At 43.5% G+C, this 14,689-nt stretch overlaps 1 protein-coding gene across 1 annotated transcript in view; it reads left to right on the top strand.

The window, feature by feature from the left end:
* RIOX1 (ribosomal oxygenase 1) overlaps positions 1-14,689 on the top strand; it is a 603,487-nt gene that overhangs the window by 237,513 nt on the left and 351,285 nt on the right. Inside the window, exon 6 of the mRNA XM_069607921.1 lies at positions 7,386-7,492. Within this exon, the coding sequence (XP_069464022.1) occupies positions 7,386-7,492 (107 nt within the window). The remainder of the gene's footprint in view (positions 1-7,385; positions 7,493-14,689) is intronic.

Below are 14,689 nucleotides of genomic sequence, written 5' to 3'. Positions count from 1 at the left end.
AGGGGACTGGCCAAAGTTGGAGATAATAAAGGATGCAAGCAAATAATTAATGTACCAGGAATGAATGAAGGAACTGCCATACTATTGGACCACTATTGGGCCTGTGGAGCTAAATCTTATGTGAAACTACCTAAAAATTGGGGAGGAATATGTTCTATAGTGATAATCCATGTTCCTGCATTGGTGATTCCCCAAAGTGATCTCCACATAGACAGTTTTCTGAAAATGGATGCACCCTAAAGGAAGAAGAGGTCGCTCAACCTCATCCGACAGAAGAGAGAGAACTATTTTTCAGCAAAATCAATAGAAGCTTATCACGGGACACCAGATGAGCACAAATCTGGACGGCAGTAATATTTACAGCCATATTCATGCCAGCAATTCTAACTGCAATGAACGGCAAGTGGTTACAAATCACGTGCTGGGAGCTTCTACAAACAATTAACATGACAATAAATGGATTTAATACGATTAGAGAAGAATTGAGGGCCATAAGACTCATGACCCTCCAGTACAAGTATGTCCTGGACTTAAATACAGCATTGGAAGGTGGTGTGTGCGCCAAGGTCGGGCCTTCTTGCTGTACATACATAGCTGCCCATGATGTATAAAATGGAACCCTGACAGAAGCAATAACTATGCTGTCGACCCTGCTTGTGAAAATAGTGGAAGAAGTAGATGAGACCGAAATTGGAGATTGGTTTTCAGCTCTATTCTCGTGGGTTCCAACCTGGCTGGCGTATGCCTTCAAACTGCTTTGAGCAATACTAGTGTTAGTGTTGCTGGGATTCTGTCTTATAAGGATAACTATTGGCTAGTGCAAGAAGACAGCAAAGAAAGCTATTGGGATGAAGATAATGATCACTGTGAATGCTGTGACTGACGAGCATACACAGACCGAAAGCACCACCCATGAGCACCTAAACGGAAGTACTCTGGCACCCCGGGAACAAAGTTGTACTATCCCAAGGATCATAAGAACTATGTGGGACGTTGGGTGTTCTGTCAACCGACTGGGGAGTGTTGCCATATGACCTGGAGTGTGGATGAACATATAAAGAATGCAGCTGACCTAAGGAGGGTGACAAAGATGTGGATTCCAAAGAAACCACAATGTGAAGAAAAGGTGAAGAAAATTGAGGAGGTGCTCGAGGACCTGACCAGAGGTGGAATGTAGAGAGGCAGGTGTACACGTCGACTATAGAGCCTACCTCCTCACCTCCATCATATTGGAAGAACAGCAAGAAGACACTGTGCATGACACCTGGTATCATCCCAATACTGCATCGAAGGTATGAGAGATGTTATGCACTCAGACAACCGTATTGAATGTACCCTTGAACTGAATTAGAAGGAAGTCTGCAGACACCACTGAACATAGAAGGGAAGACTGATAAGTGTAAAGTGACATCATGAAGAGAGGAGACGAGGGCGCACTGAAACAATATATGAATACTTAAAGATTGAAGACTTGACTGAAGTGACAAGGTGAACATGTATGCGAATACAAAGAAATCATATGCACTTAGAAGATAAGCGATGAGAGATGCAGTGGATGTATATACGCAGAAACGCAATGCAAATAAGACATATAGAAGCTTGCTTAAACTAAGAAAAAAGAACACGGGTAAAGCAGCCATGATGAGAAAATGGACGTCAGCTTTGTATAACAGTAAGCGAGAAGCCTGAAGGAGAAAACCCAAGTCTGCAGAGCTGACAGGCACTTGAATACAGATTCATGCAAGAACAATGTGTGTTGGCTTGGGATCAAAGACGACACAGCAAGAGGCAACTGCAATGCTTGAAAGGAGTCGAAGAGGATAAACCATGTACGCAGAACATGTTTCTCTTAGATTAAGTAAAGGAGTGAACATTTGCAAGTGCCAAGTATTGTACAATTCAAGACATGGAGATCGCATGCAAGAAGGAGCAACAGTCTCCTGAGGCCGAAGAGAGTAATAGCACCTAATATGATTGAACCAAAATGCACTATAGAAGGGAAGGATGGACAAAATTGTGGTGGTCTCTCACCTGGTGCCAGACCAGAAAACAAGGCCTATTCATAAAGCTCTAGACGAAGATAGCAATAGGCCTTCACTCCCTTTAAAGTTCAGAGGAATGGAACAGTCAGCAAGGTCAACTACGAAGAAGCAGCCTTGGATTAGGGCCTAACTGATGAGATGGTAGGCTAATTAGCCATGTGGGCAGTTGTCTGGCGTTGTTCCCAGCACCTGGGTTTTGTTTTGGTTACGTGCTGCTAACGAGCCGAATGTCCCAGGTTAGAAGAGTGCCAACCAATAATGAGAGCCTATGTAATGGCGGACTATACATTGTTGCATAAGCCGATGTGCTGCCGTTATTCTGCTATTAATCTGTATTATACGTAGTTAGTGGTAGTTCATGGCGTGCCTGCCAGATAAGCGGCAGCCAATGATGTTACTAACACCTAAATGAACTATAGGTATATATGCCCCCTTAACCAATCCCTCCGCCCGATTGGTTTTTAATGTTTGCCACGTCTGATGTCATAGCTGACGTACATTGAGGTATAAACCCTTTTGTGTAATTGAAATGCATTGAGAGTGTGTAAGCTACAATCTGTCTGTTAGCGAACTTTCCCTACTTTACTGAGCCAATTAATAAAGTAGTATTTTGCCATATTCTTTGAGCCTGTCTGGTTATTTGGGTCCGAGATCAGTTATTGTGGTAATCCCTTCTGGTACTTTGAATGCACAGCACATGTTTAGCTTGGGGCATTTCTTGCCTTCCTACTGGTTCTATGTTTCTGAAAATATAGATCAATGGCCGATCTGTCGATATGTTTAGGGCCTCCGTGATCGCCAGAAAGGCAAAGAAAGGAACAACAGAAATATATTGTGTGAAGAACGTATTTCAAATATGAAATGTTATTCATAATAAATTGCCATTTAAAATTGAATTAAAAAAATTATTAAATGTTTACACGAAACTGACTGATCCTTGCACAGTTCTGTTTTTATATTTTGCATAATCTAATCAGGTGTGTATTTCACTTGAACTTTGACTTGGCTTGTCAGATCCAGGTTTACTCTTTTGATCTGTTACCACTGACTACTAAGATGGGGCATAGCGTTTTCAGTAGTCTGTTCCATGAATTCATTGAGTACCATCGCACACCCTCCATCCTTGGCTTTGCATTGTCCAGTAGTCTATTTACCTAGTGGTACTGACACCTGTAAATTGAATGCAATGTGAAATGCATACATGCAGGTGAGGCAGCCTGCCCTGAGGAATGTCCACACACAGTAATGATATGATATGATAGTTTATTTATATAGCGCCCATACACAATGTGTTTCAAAGCGCTTCAAGGCAAGGGAGGGAAGGGGGAAATACAATGACATTCTTACAGGCCATGAACAGTAAGGATGTGATATTAACTATTGTATTCGGCCTGACGACATTTCAGATAATGCAAGAGCTAAGACATAGATAAGGAAAGGAGGGGGAGAGTGGGAGAGAAATGGAAACAGACAGGCGACTATCGTGCTAGGCCTGACGACATTTCAGAGGGGGAGTAAAAAACGAAAAGTAAGGGCAGGGGGGAGGAGACAGACGAGGTTGCTATCATACTAGGTCCAGGGGCAATTCTGATAGAGTAAGTGCATAGAAGAAAGTAAGGGGAGGAGATGGGAAAAGGGAGAGGCAGAGAGAACAGACTAAGCAGTCAAAAAGAGTAGAGAAGCAAGAGTGGAGAGCGAATACAATTGCAGAAGTCAGTATTAAAACATAATGTTGCAAGCCAGCATACAAGATGAATATGGGAACATCATGATTCAGGGCCACCATGAGTACAAGATGCAAAGGAAGTCCAGCATGAGAGTTGAGAAAGGTTGACACACCGTGAATCAATGAAGTCCATAAAAGTCAAATCCAGCATTGGCCACAAGACGGTGATGGGGAAACCAGAGCTGGAGGTGGGGGAGGGGGAGCAGGGTAGAAGAATCAAGCAAAACAGGCAACACCTGTGTGCGAGAAGGGAGGGCACAAAGGAACATCACGGGGGGATCAGATGGGGTGGGGTTGGCCTGTGGCACAGAGGGAGTAAACGCATGTTGTGCATTGTTACGTGCTGTCTGAGCAGTGGTTCGGGCCCTGGGACGTCCTGGTCCAAACAGGTTGAAACAGGAATTGCCCTTTTCTTCATCTGCCCTTTGCTTCGGACGCCCAGGCGAAAGACGCCCGTTAAGAGCAGAAACGAAGAGGCAGGTCTAAGAAGATGGATGGTGCTTAGGCCAGGTGACCTAGACCCACTTGCACCTGCTCCCCATCTGCAAAGGAAAAGAGGCTGGAGGGCTCCTTAAATAGGGAAAAAGAGCTGCAACAAGAAGGCACCAGGTGGCAGGGCTCGCTAAGTGGAGAAAAAGAGCTGCAACCAGGAAGGCACCATGTGGGCGGGGCTTAGGCCATGTGACCTAGACCCACTTGCACTGCTCCCCATCTGCCATCTTATGGGATTTGAACCGATTTTTGTAGACTTGCTTTAAATACTTCACACTCCTAACATATAATTCAGGATGAAGACAAGATAGTTGTCTAATTTTAAATCTCATTTCTTTTTACCGCATTTGAATTGTTGTCTAAAAACAATGATTTTTTGGATGATAACCCAAAACATTAGACCTGTCTATAAGCAGACTTCTCAGAAGACTGACCATATTCAGCTAAGTAAAGGGGATCTTTTAACCTTTCTGCCTTGACCATACTTTCACTTAAATAATTGTTGAGAGGCCACGCTAAGCAAGGCCTCCACAACAAAGCAGAATTCTGATGATTTAATTTCTATGAAAAATAGCATTTTCTTCTCTAACTTTCGGAACCATCAAAATCTCAGTAGTCAAGCTCAAAAGAGTGATCACTTTTCTTCTTCTCTAATACGTTCAGTTTAGAACAACTGTCAAATAAGGAGTTGGAAACAAAAATATAATCCAAAGAAGATTGAAATAAATATAAGTATAATTGTGGCAGCTATAATGCAGTGGCATGTCACCCTGAACGAAACCATTTTGAAGGGTAAGCCCGCACAAATTCATCACGTTCCGAAAGGCCCTGCCACAGGAAATAAACTGCTGAAACGAAACTGAGGCAAGAAGGTTAGAAAAAACCTGCTATGGAAGCACTCGCAATTAAAATCTCCCAAAACAATCACATGTATAAAGACGTTTAAATACCATTCTTCAAGAATATCAGTGAGGACAATTAGAAACAAAGTTATAGCTTTTTGAGATTCCAGTACACATTTAGAAGTAAACAATAATTTTTGATATTAGTGGCATAATCAAGCCAGCTCAATTTGATGCCCAAAATGTCACTTGGGGCCGTCTTCCAAATATTGATCACCATGCCTAAATTGTTATGTATTGCACAAATAAGGCCCGCATAGGGCCTACCCATCAGACCCTTCTGAGCAACAGTATTAAAAATGGTGCTGTTGTATAGGTAGTAATACGGATGGAAATGTGTACACGTCTTTTATAAGGCCATATATACACAATAATTAAAAATAAATGGTGTAACCATCAATAAATGGGACATCTAATAATCGCGTTTCTTGGAGACAGATAATTGAGAGGGCGATGGAATAAAAAGCAGAAGGGAAATTCATCAAAAGATGGGAATGCCCACAAGTGTTCAAATAAATAATACTTAACCGGTTAATAACTAATTCTAATTTTCCTGCAGTATTAGATCCATTCACATGTAAGGAATGTGAAACAGCCGGCCAGGCAGTTATTACATTTGATGAGTGTTCAACATTTGTGGGCAACAAAACCTGTCATTTTGAAGCACCGTCTTGGGAAACTCGAATTCTCAGCATATCCTTATTAGAATATAAGCCATCTTCTTTATGTAAACTTGACAAGCTTTTTTTTTAATAGCGCTGTTATCATTCGAATCTATCGTAACCTAAGAGTAAAAAAAATGTTGCTTCTTCTTCTAAAAAAAAAAAGGTAATTAACAAATTTGATGTAAAAATCACCAAATCAGTGCGGGTATCAATGGCAAATTCTACTTGTAACAAATCAGTTGAAGTAATTGATCTCAATCAAGTGATTTTGTATAAAAGAGAACAAATGTTATCTGTTTAGGGGCATCTGATTTCTTTGAGAAAACAGTGTCTCTAAACAAAACACAAAAAACTATTGAACTAGACACCTCCCGGCATCTTGTTCGAAGATCATTCCTTTCCCAAAACTGATCTTCTCTCTGGGATATCTGAACGTTGTTTCTTGTTGCACATGTTGAATCAACTTTAGTCTGGGTAACTTCAGAGTCTCAGACCCTAAAGGACTCAACCGGCATATTAATAAACAAGAGGTTTATTTGACTTTGATAAGTTAGTATCCAATGAATGAGATAATTTGATTGTTACATCAGAAGGCCTAGAGTGAAGATCTCTGTCCTCATGTTGAGTCTGGAATACAGAATCAGCATTCTGGTTGTTTTTCAGTGGAGACGATCTGTTACATTCCAGGGTCTGGAAAGAAGGTGAAGGTGGCAAACGTGTGGAACTACTTGAGCTAACATGGGCAGAAGTTGAAATAGAAAAAGAGGAATTGGAAGCCGTTGGATTCAAAGAAAACTCACTAACTTGAACCTCATCGTCTTCATAGGCGTGTTCCTTTAAAATACTTAAATCGAAGTCTAGATCCTCTTGGACAGTTAGTCAGTACGATTAAAATGAACGCCTTTTTAGTTTCCAGTCCTGTTTCCCTGGATTTAATTGGAGGGACTCCATGGATTAAGAATTAACACTTTTCTTTGGGAGTACCTGGAGCTCGGGTACAGTAAAACCACTTGGTAAGAAGTCATCTGAATGTTTGATCAGGGAAAAACCAGCAACCTAGATTAATGGTTGTTGACATTTGCATATCCAGCTCAGTTGGGAAAAACCAAATGGGATATTGGGCCATTTGCAATTCGAAAAAGCAACTAAATGCAGTGTTTCAAAGCTGGGAAATAAGACCCTGAAGTTGTAGAAGCTGCACATGGACTACCTGTGCTCTCTGCTTAAACGGGATGTCTAATTAACACTTATGTGCATGTTTCTTTAGCGTTATTTTACTGGTTTATTTTGTTTTCGACTGGCACAAAAATGTTTTCCCACCTACTAAAAGAGGGGGTGGAAGCGGGGTGATGACACGATATGTATTCAGCAGAGTTCAACCCAGTCGTGTAGTAACACCTTTAGAAGTACCCCCTGCTTTATGCTTCTGACCTCTACCGCTGCTTAGAGAAGTTAGATTAAGTGCCACACCTTTCACTTTTTGTAGGTTGTCTTGTATGGCATAAAGCAAGCGCTTTCATATAATTGATCTTTGTATCTGTCTTTTTTTAATTCCCAGAATGGCTGTTCCTTGAGGATGTTGAATCCACAGACCTTCTCTCTTACCGTGTGGAACTTCTTATCTGTCCTGCAGGAGAACTTCGGGAGTATGTGCGGCGCCAACACGTAGGTATCATTTGGTTCAGTGCAGTTTGACGGTCTTGGACAGGTGATGCTAGGCTTGCCCTACTTTTTGTGTTCTAGCTGAAGTCGATCCGTGCGGCCTTTAAGTGAAGGCATGTCTCTCCACATTGTTTCACCCTACAATTCAGAAGTGGAGCAAACCTACTGCCAAATGCATTGCAATTATAACATTCCAAAAAATAGTGGTATCCAGTGGTGCATCTTCCCCCACCCGGCCTTATTTCCCCATCGCTCCTTCCCAATGCTTTCACATACTTACCTCAGAATAAAGAAAAAAAAATCACCTTCATGGAGGTGAGACGAAGGAACACTAAACATTACAAATACCAATACAACTAGCAGCATCATGTAGTGATGACACTAGTTCATGTGCAAAGGCAATCAGTGGATTTTAAAACTACTTCGGATGGTGAGCAAGTCTGTGGGCAAAAGTCTGAGAAAAGAGGAACTCTAATATTTTCCACTCACCATCATTTAATAGGTAATGCCTGAGGCTTCTGTCCAGCAGTGTGTATATAACCACCCTTTGTCCTCTAGTACAGCGTTTGTTTCCTCTGTGGGGTGGGTCTCTTAACTATATTGTACTGCCGTAATTTGGAATAATATGCTCAGTGAAGAACCCCTCTTCCTCCCATTTCAGATGGCATCCCCAGAGTCTACTGCTTAGCAACATTGCTTGCTTTTGCAAGCTTCAAAGCTTCCTCTATGCAGAAAAGAGCCTGTTGCACAACGTTGCCACAGATCCCCACCCCCCTTAACTTCATAGGCAGTGTTCCCACTCAGCACTTACTGGGTGCACATGCTCACTCCATGATGGTTCAGTGACACATTTCCTGCGCACTGCACTGTTAGGGGGAATTTTCATTGCTGTGCCAATTCCATTTAACCTTAGAGACCCCAAGCTCTTTTGCTGGACTTGGGGCTTTTTCATTTTAACTTCTGTGTGAGTGTTTTTTTTTTCTCACACTCTCGTGTTTTTCTGATTAGGATTTTCTGTATTTCTTAATGTTTTATGGAGTTTGGTCAACTCCATAGGCATCTGCTTTTTGCATTGTGACACACAGCACCTTTTGTGCAGTGCCACTGAGCAGTCCCTTGGACTTCTCTTGATGTTTAACAGTATTTTCTTGGGTGTACTGCTGTTCCCAAGAATAGTAAAATGACCCCTGTCTTACTTACCTTTTCCTTTGTGGGTCTAGCACAAGCCACCCTATGTGGAGTGCTGGGGGCTTACATAGTAACTCCTTTAACCCATTCCTCATGTAACATTTTGTTACATTAACTCACTTGAATGGCTGGTGGCAGTGTTTTCTTTTTTACTATGTTGTGCCATTTAACTGCAGGCTGAATGCTCAGCTGCAGTACAGCACTCAAGGGTGACCATTTTCCCAAAATGGCCCTTGTCTACTGTTTTCGCCATTTCTTATCAGTTCCTTCTGGGCTTTTACTCTATTGTTTGAATCGTGTTTGAGTCCTTTGTGTGTTCTTCCTTGGGCAGGCTAAGCCCACCCAGGCTCCAGTGTGTCTGGAAAGGTAGGAAGTGAGGTAGGGTCCCAAAACTTCCCTGTCCTTTGTTTCAAGGTGTGCCTGAGTGAAACCAGTACCAATTGGCTGGCTGGCTGTCTGGGAGGACAGCCACCCTGCTGGGTGATTGACAGCCTAGGGCTGTAAATGAATGAGAACTTGCATAAAAAGCTAGGGTTTTGGGACTAGAGGCAGAGTCGACCAATGAAGGACAACATCCGAAGAAGAAAAGAGACGCCAGCAAACGCTCCTGGACTGCAAATGACCGGTGAAGCCCTGCAGCTGTACTGACTCCGTTTTCGAATTGACAGGGAAGACCTGTAAGGGACGACTTCCTCCCTTAGGCTGGTGGGACCAACTAGCCTCAAGACAAACTCTATTTTGGTGCAACCCCCGACTTGCGACTTTCCAAGGCTGCAGAATCCCAATACCCCGGGTACCTCAATAATCTGTGAGTGCATGATCTTCCGAAGTGCGGATCCGGACAAAACTCTGTGGGCATCCAGAGGACCAGACAGAAGCAGGAAATATGCATCCAGAGTACCCTCACCAGAGTCCAGGACCGAGGGATCAAGGAACTTCTAACCAGAGCTGTTTGTTCTTTTTTGGCGCTCAGAAAAAGGTGCCAAAACCACAAAGAGCTGCTGAATCATGAGGAATCCATTGCTGCTGAGTCCCTCTGAGTGCTGCCACAGGAGCCTGCCAGACGCCCTCCCTTTCGTCACCATGACCAAGGACCAGGAACAAGGGTCTGCTGCACTGCATTCATAAGGCATCCAACTGGAACATATTCTTCAATTCCAAGGTACTGTGGGGCTTGAGGTACATTATCCTTTTGCCATTAGGGGTGCTTCCAACCTTGGGGAGTGCTATTTTACCCTATCTCTACTTGACCTCAATTCACTTGCACTAGCCTTTCAGCGTGTGCTTCTTCAAGGTGACTCCTCTTGAGTTGCTGTGATTTTCTATTTGAACTACTGACTATTTAAAGACATTTTCTAAGAAGAGAGCATCATAACTTTGACTTTTGCTGTCCTGGCTCCCTAAAGGTCCCCTTCTGAACCTATTGGCTTTGACCTTAGAGGTTTTAATTGTTGAAGACTATTATGGCTGGTATAAAAGACTGCCTGCATCCCATTAGGAGAATCTAACTGTTTTGATAGAATACCAGTCTGTTCTGATCTAACCCCAACTTTTCCATCCTTTACAAACTCAATACTGCAAAGGTGATACAGAATAAGTGTTATACAGACCTCAAATGACATCACCCTTGGTGCTGGAAAATGTGTAACATATGAATGAATTACTCACCTATTCCGTTTTTTTAATTTAATCCTAATTTGGGATTAATTTTACTGCTATTTACTGCTTTTTAAAGAATGCTTTAAATTTCTTGTGTATAAATAAAATACATATTTATTATATAACTTTTGTGTGTACGTGTTTAATTGGATACCTGTATTTACTTATTTCATTTACAGCTCTACAGCTCACATTACCCCTCTTAAAATGAGCATTGCTGCTCAGTCACACTACCAACTTGTGTAGTACAGGCCATTATTAATAGGTGGGTTAACTAATACCAAGAGATTAGTCTTGTGTAGCCCCACACCAGTTGGACTGCACTAATTGTTACCCAGCACTGGTGGCAGGCGGTGGGATTGGTGTAGAGTGTATACAGTGACTATTGGTTTTATGTGTGCCCAAATACACCATCCACAAGGCTAACTCCACCAAAATAAAGTTACAATGGAACATTTGAAACATTTATCCTAGGACAAGGGAACTGGGTTTAAATGGAAGAAAAAATGAGTTGATTACCAAATTGTTAAATCACTAAAGCCCTGGGAGTAGGCCCATAATTTATGAAAATAATAATTTTGAGCTTCGCTCCAATCTGCCAAATGGGTCAGAAGATGAGGAAGATCCTCAAGGAGTGAGTAACTTCCCTCTTTAGCCCGCTCCTGTAATTCAACAGACTCTTATCACAAACCCTGTGGCTCACAATATAAGCCCAGAATGTCTCTCGCTTGAAAGAATGAGACTGGAACTAGAATTCACGAAACTTGCAGCACAGTCTGAGGACAAAGACAAGGAGAGAACGCTCAGAGAGAGAGAAATGCAGCATGAGCATGATATGAAAAAGATGTCTCTTGGTCTACTAGTCCCAAGAGACTTGCTAACCCAAAGAGGCGGTATGTATAATCCTAAACTTGATGTGTTGGATTGGTTAAGTACATTTGAATTCACTTATGGTTTGCAGAATATTTGTGGGAATGATTTAGTTGCATGGATCATGTATAGGCTCCCCAGAATGGTTGTGATGCTATTATTGAATTCAGTGCCGCTGCCAGAAAATATTATGCACTAGTCAAACAGGCTGTTATTGCCAGATTTGGGAAGACTCCTTTTCAATACATTAAAAGGTTTAGAGACCATAAAAAGAAAGATGGGTACCCCTGGGCAACCTGGGTTTGTGAAGGCCTGAAAAACGTTGATGGTTAGGTTAAGGGGTACAAAGTCAACTCATTTGAAGGAATGAGGAATGTGTTTTTATTAGAGAATATTTTGGATGCCTGCTCTCCTGAGCTGAGACAGCACCTGGCTGACTCTTAAGGATCTTGATCCCAAGAGACTAGCTCAAGCTGCTGACTTATGGGTAGCCAACACAGCCACTCATAAGGATTCTGGGGCAACTCAGAAAAAGGATGAGGGGGAAAAGAACAAGAAAGATAGTAAAGGAAATTCTAATCCTCTGCCATCTAATGAGGGCCACAAAAACCATAAGGGTACATTTAATGGGAAACCTTATAGGGCTAGTGAAACCTCTTGGCCACAACTGATGGAGGTTACCAGAAACCCCTATTCCAGAACAGCTTTGGTAAATGTGTGGTCTTTGGGTCTGGTGACCATGTGAAAGGGGATCCCAGATGCAAGGGTAAACCTTCAGGGGTCCACAGTGTCTCCTTAGCCTTCACTCCTGAGGAAGAAGCTCCATTGACAGGTGCTCACTTTTACTTACTAGCCGATGACCCCATTGGAGTTCAGGCTAGTGTTTCTTTAGTGTCTGTGGGAACAACAGCATATAGATGTGTACAACACCAAACCTTACAACACAAAAGAATATTATAAGGACAGTGTACTTGTAGATGGCCTGGAGACTCCTGCCGTCAGAGACACTGGGGCCAGCCTTAGTGGTTGATGAAAGTTTCTTCAAACGTGAGGATGGAGCTAAGGCACACAAAGGTCCCACTAAACTTGCTGATCGAAATGGTTCCTATTTTGCCAGCCCTCATCCAGTGCAGTAACATGACAGTACGAATTCCTGTTAGTGTGCAATATGAAGTACCTGGAGAAGTTCTGTTGGGGAATGACTTGAAAACTCCTAAAGTAGTCTTCAGGACCCCCAGACCTCCCAGCAAAAAGAAACTGGGGCTGACCAGATTGGCCAGAGAAGCAACCTTGAGAGACTCGGTTTAAGATCAGAGAGAAATCTCAAATCAGCCGATAGGCCAACCTTCCACTTCAAGAAAGAAGAAAGAGACCAAGAGAAATCTACAGTCTCTGAAAAGAAAAAGGGTCTCGCACCCAAACCTGCTCTGAAAACAAGTACTTCCCCGAGAGGGCATTCCCAGCTCACTCCAGTGACACCATCCCCAGCTGAGACTGGAGATGGTGGACAAACCAACTCCTGAAAGCTAATAGTGAAACAGAACTGGAGGAGCTCCTTCCCTCCTTCGAAGATCTGGATCCTAGACACCATCCTGAGCTGCAGACTGTCACAAGTCTCTCCCCTTCTCACCTGTTTCTGTTGTGTAATTGTGACCTTCTGGGATTTCTTCTTCTTTACGGTCCGGGATTTGTATAGTCCCGAACACCGGTCTTCGGCGTCCAGCGTGAGAGAAGCGGTTCAGTTTCCAGGAGCTTTCTACAAGTCCAGGGTAATTCCAGGAAGTAATCAAGGTACGCTCGGAGGCACGGAAGACCGTGAATCGAGCGCAGAAGGTTTTCCAGGAGATTGGGGAGGAAAGGGAACAGGAGGGAATTCAAGGGACTGGGAACAAGGAATCAAGCGAGAGCCCCGATCGAACTCCGACTAAGCACGTCCGACTACAGGTAGCGGTAGCGTTGAGACGCGCAGAGCCGCGGGGGTGTGACTCTTTTGTAGGATGAGCAGCGTGGAACGCATAGACTGATCCGGAGTATTCTGTTCCGGGCGGCCATGTTGGAAGGATAACTGCATGCAATCCCCTGCGATTCAGGGACCAGGAGGTCCAGAAAGGACGTAGACGACGGTTCATGACACAGACTTTCCTTGCAGAATGTGGACCATCTAGGGCAGATTTCAGCAGAGGACAGAGAAGAGTGTTCCTCTCTAGAAGGTCTTAGACAACAGACAGCTTCCTAGCTGGAAGGGCAAGAACCAGGGAAGCATAGCCTCTACTGGGAGGATGGACTCCTCTACAGTGAGCCTAAAGAATCTACCCCAGGGGACTTCAGGCGACTGGTAAGTATCCCTGGAGGTGAGATCCAAGCTACTACAACTAGCACATGCGATACCTCTGGCTGGTCACTTGAGTTCCAAGAAGACGAAAGAGAGGCTTTCTCTAAGACTGTTACTGGCCCAAGATGGGTCCAGATGTTGACATTGTAGAAGCTGCCACATCTACCAGACCTCTGGCAAAAGTGGATTCAAGAATGCGGCACCTTTTTAGTGCCCCTCCCAGTGGTGGGAGTTCCTTTTGAGAGGGTGAGGATTGACATTGTTGGTCCCCTAGACCCTCCAACCTCCTCAGGCAAACAATATATGTAGGTTGTGGTAGACCATGCTACCAGGTACCCTGCGGCCATACCTATGAGAACTGTTACTGCCCAAGCCGTGGCTAAGGCCCTCCTCTGTATTTTTGCCAGGATTGGGTTTCCTAAGGAAATTCTCTCTGACAAGGGGTCTAATTGTATGTCCCACTACATGCACACCATGTGGAAAAACTGTGGTGCAACTTAAAAGTTCTCAACTGCCTACCACCCTCAAACAAACAGGTTGGTAGAGAGGTTTAACAGAACAATGAAGAGGCGCGAGAGTTGGTGCAGAGTTAATCCGGCATGACTGGCGAGGATTGTTACTTTACTTTGTGGCTGTGGACTCAAACACGCTGTGACTTTAATGTGCCTCCAACTCTATAAAACCTGAGCTGGGCGCGAAGTGCCGTCACAAGAGTTTCTGCAGAGCTAATCCAGAGTTAGAGCGGAGGACCAAGGAGAGCTGGGGTCTATGGCCGGCCCCTGATTGAGAGCGCGTAACTAGCTTAGAAGATGCTGATCTACTTCCGCTGTTGTGATGGCCAAGCAAGATTTGGAGCCGATAACAAAGTATCAGAAATATGTGGATGACGTCCACGAAATGGTGCAAATACCTTTCATGCAAATTGAGGTGAGTACGCTGGCGAATAATTTACCTTTCAATGCTAATGCTATTAAAATGGCCACCAAAGAGATTGAAAACACACACGCCTGGCTGCAACACCCTTAAGTTATTTGATTCTTGCAGCTCGAGCTTATACTTTCCTCAAGAGATTGAGTCCCCACCTCGTCCCCTCAGTCCTTTTCGACTTTCACTTGAAGAGGCAGCCGAGTAGCGCCGAGACTGCACCCAAT

Source organism: Ambystoma mexicanum, chromosome 4q, assembly GCF_040938575.1.
Source record: "Ambystoma mexicanum isolate Mex_15411 chromosome 4q, UKY_AmexF1_1, whole genome shotgun sequence".
NCBI classification, from domain to species: domain Eukaryota; kingdom Metazoa; phylum Chordata; class Amphibia; order Caudata; family Ambystomatidae; genus Ambystoma; species Ambystoma mexicanum.
The sequence above is the reverse complement of the archived record's forward strand: the minus strand, read 5'-3'. Positions and strand labels throughout refer to the sequence as shown.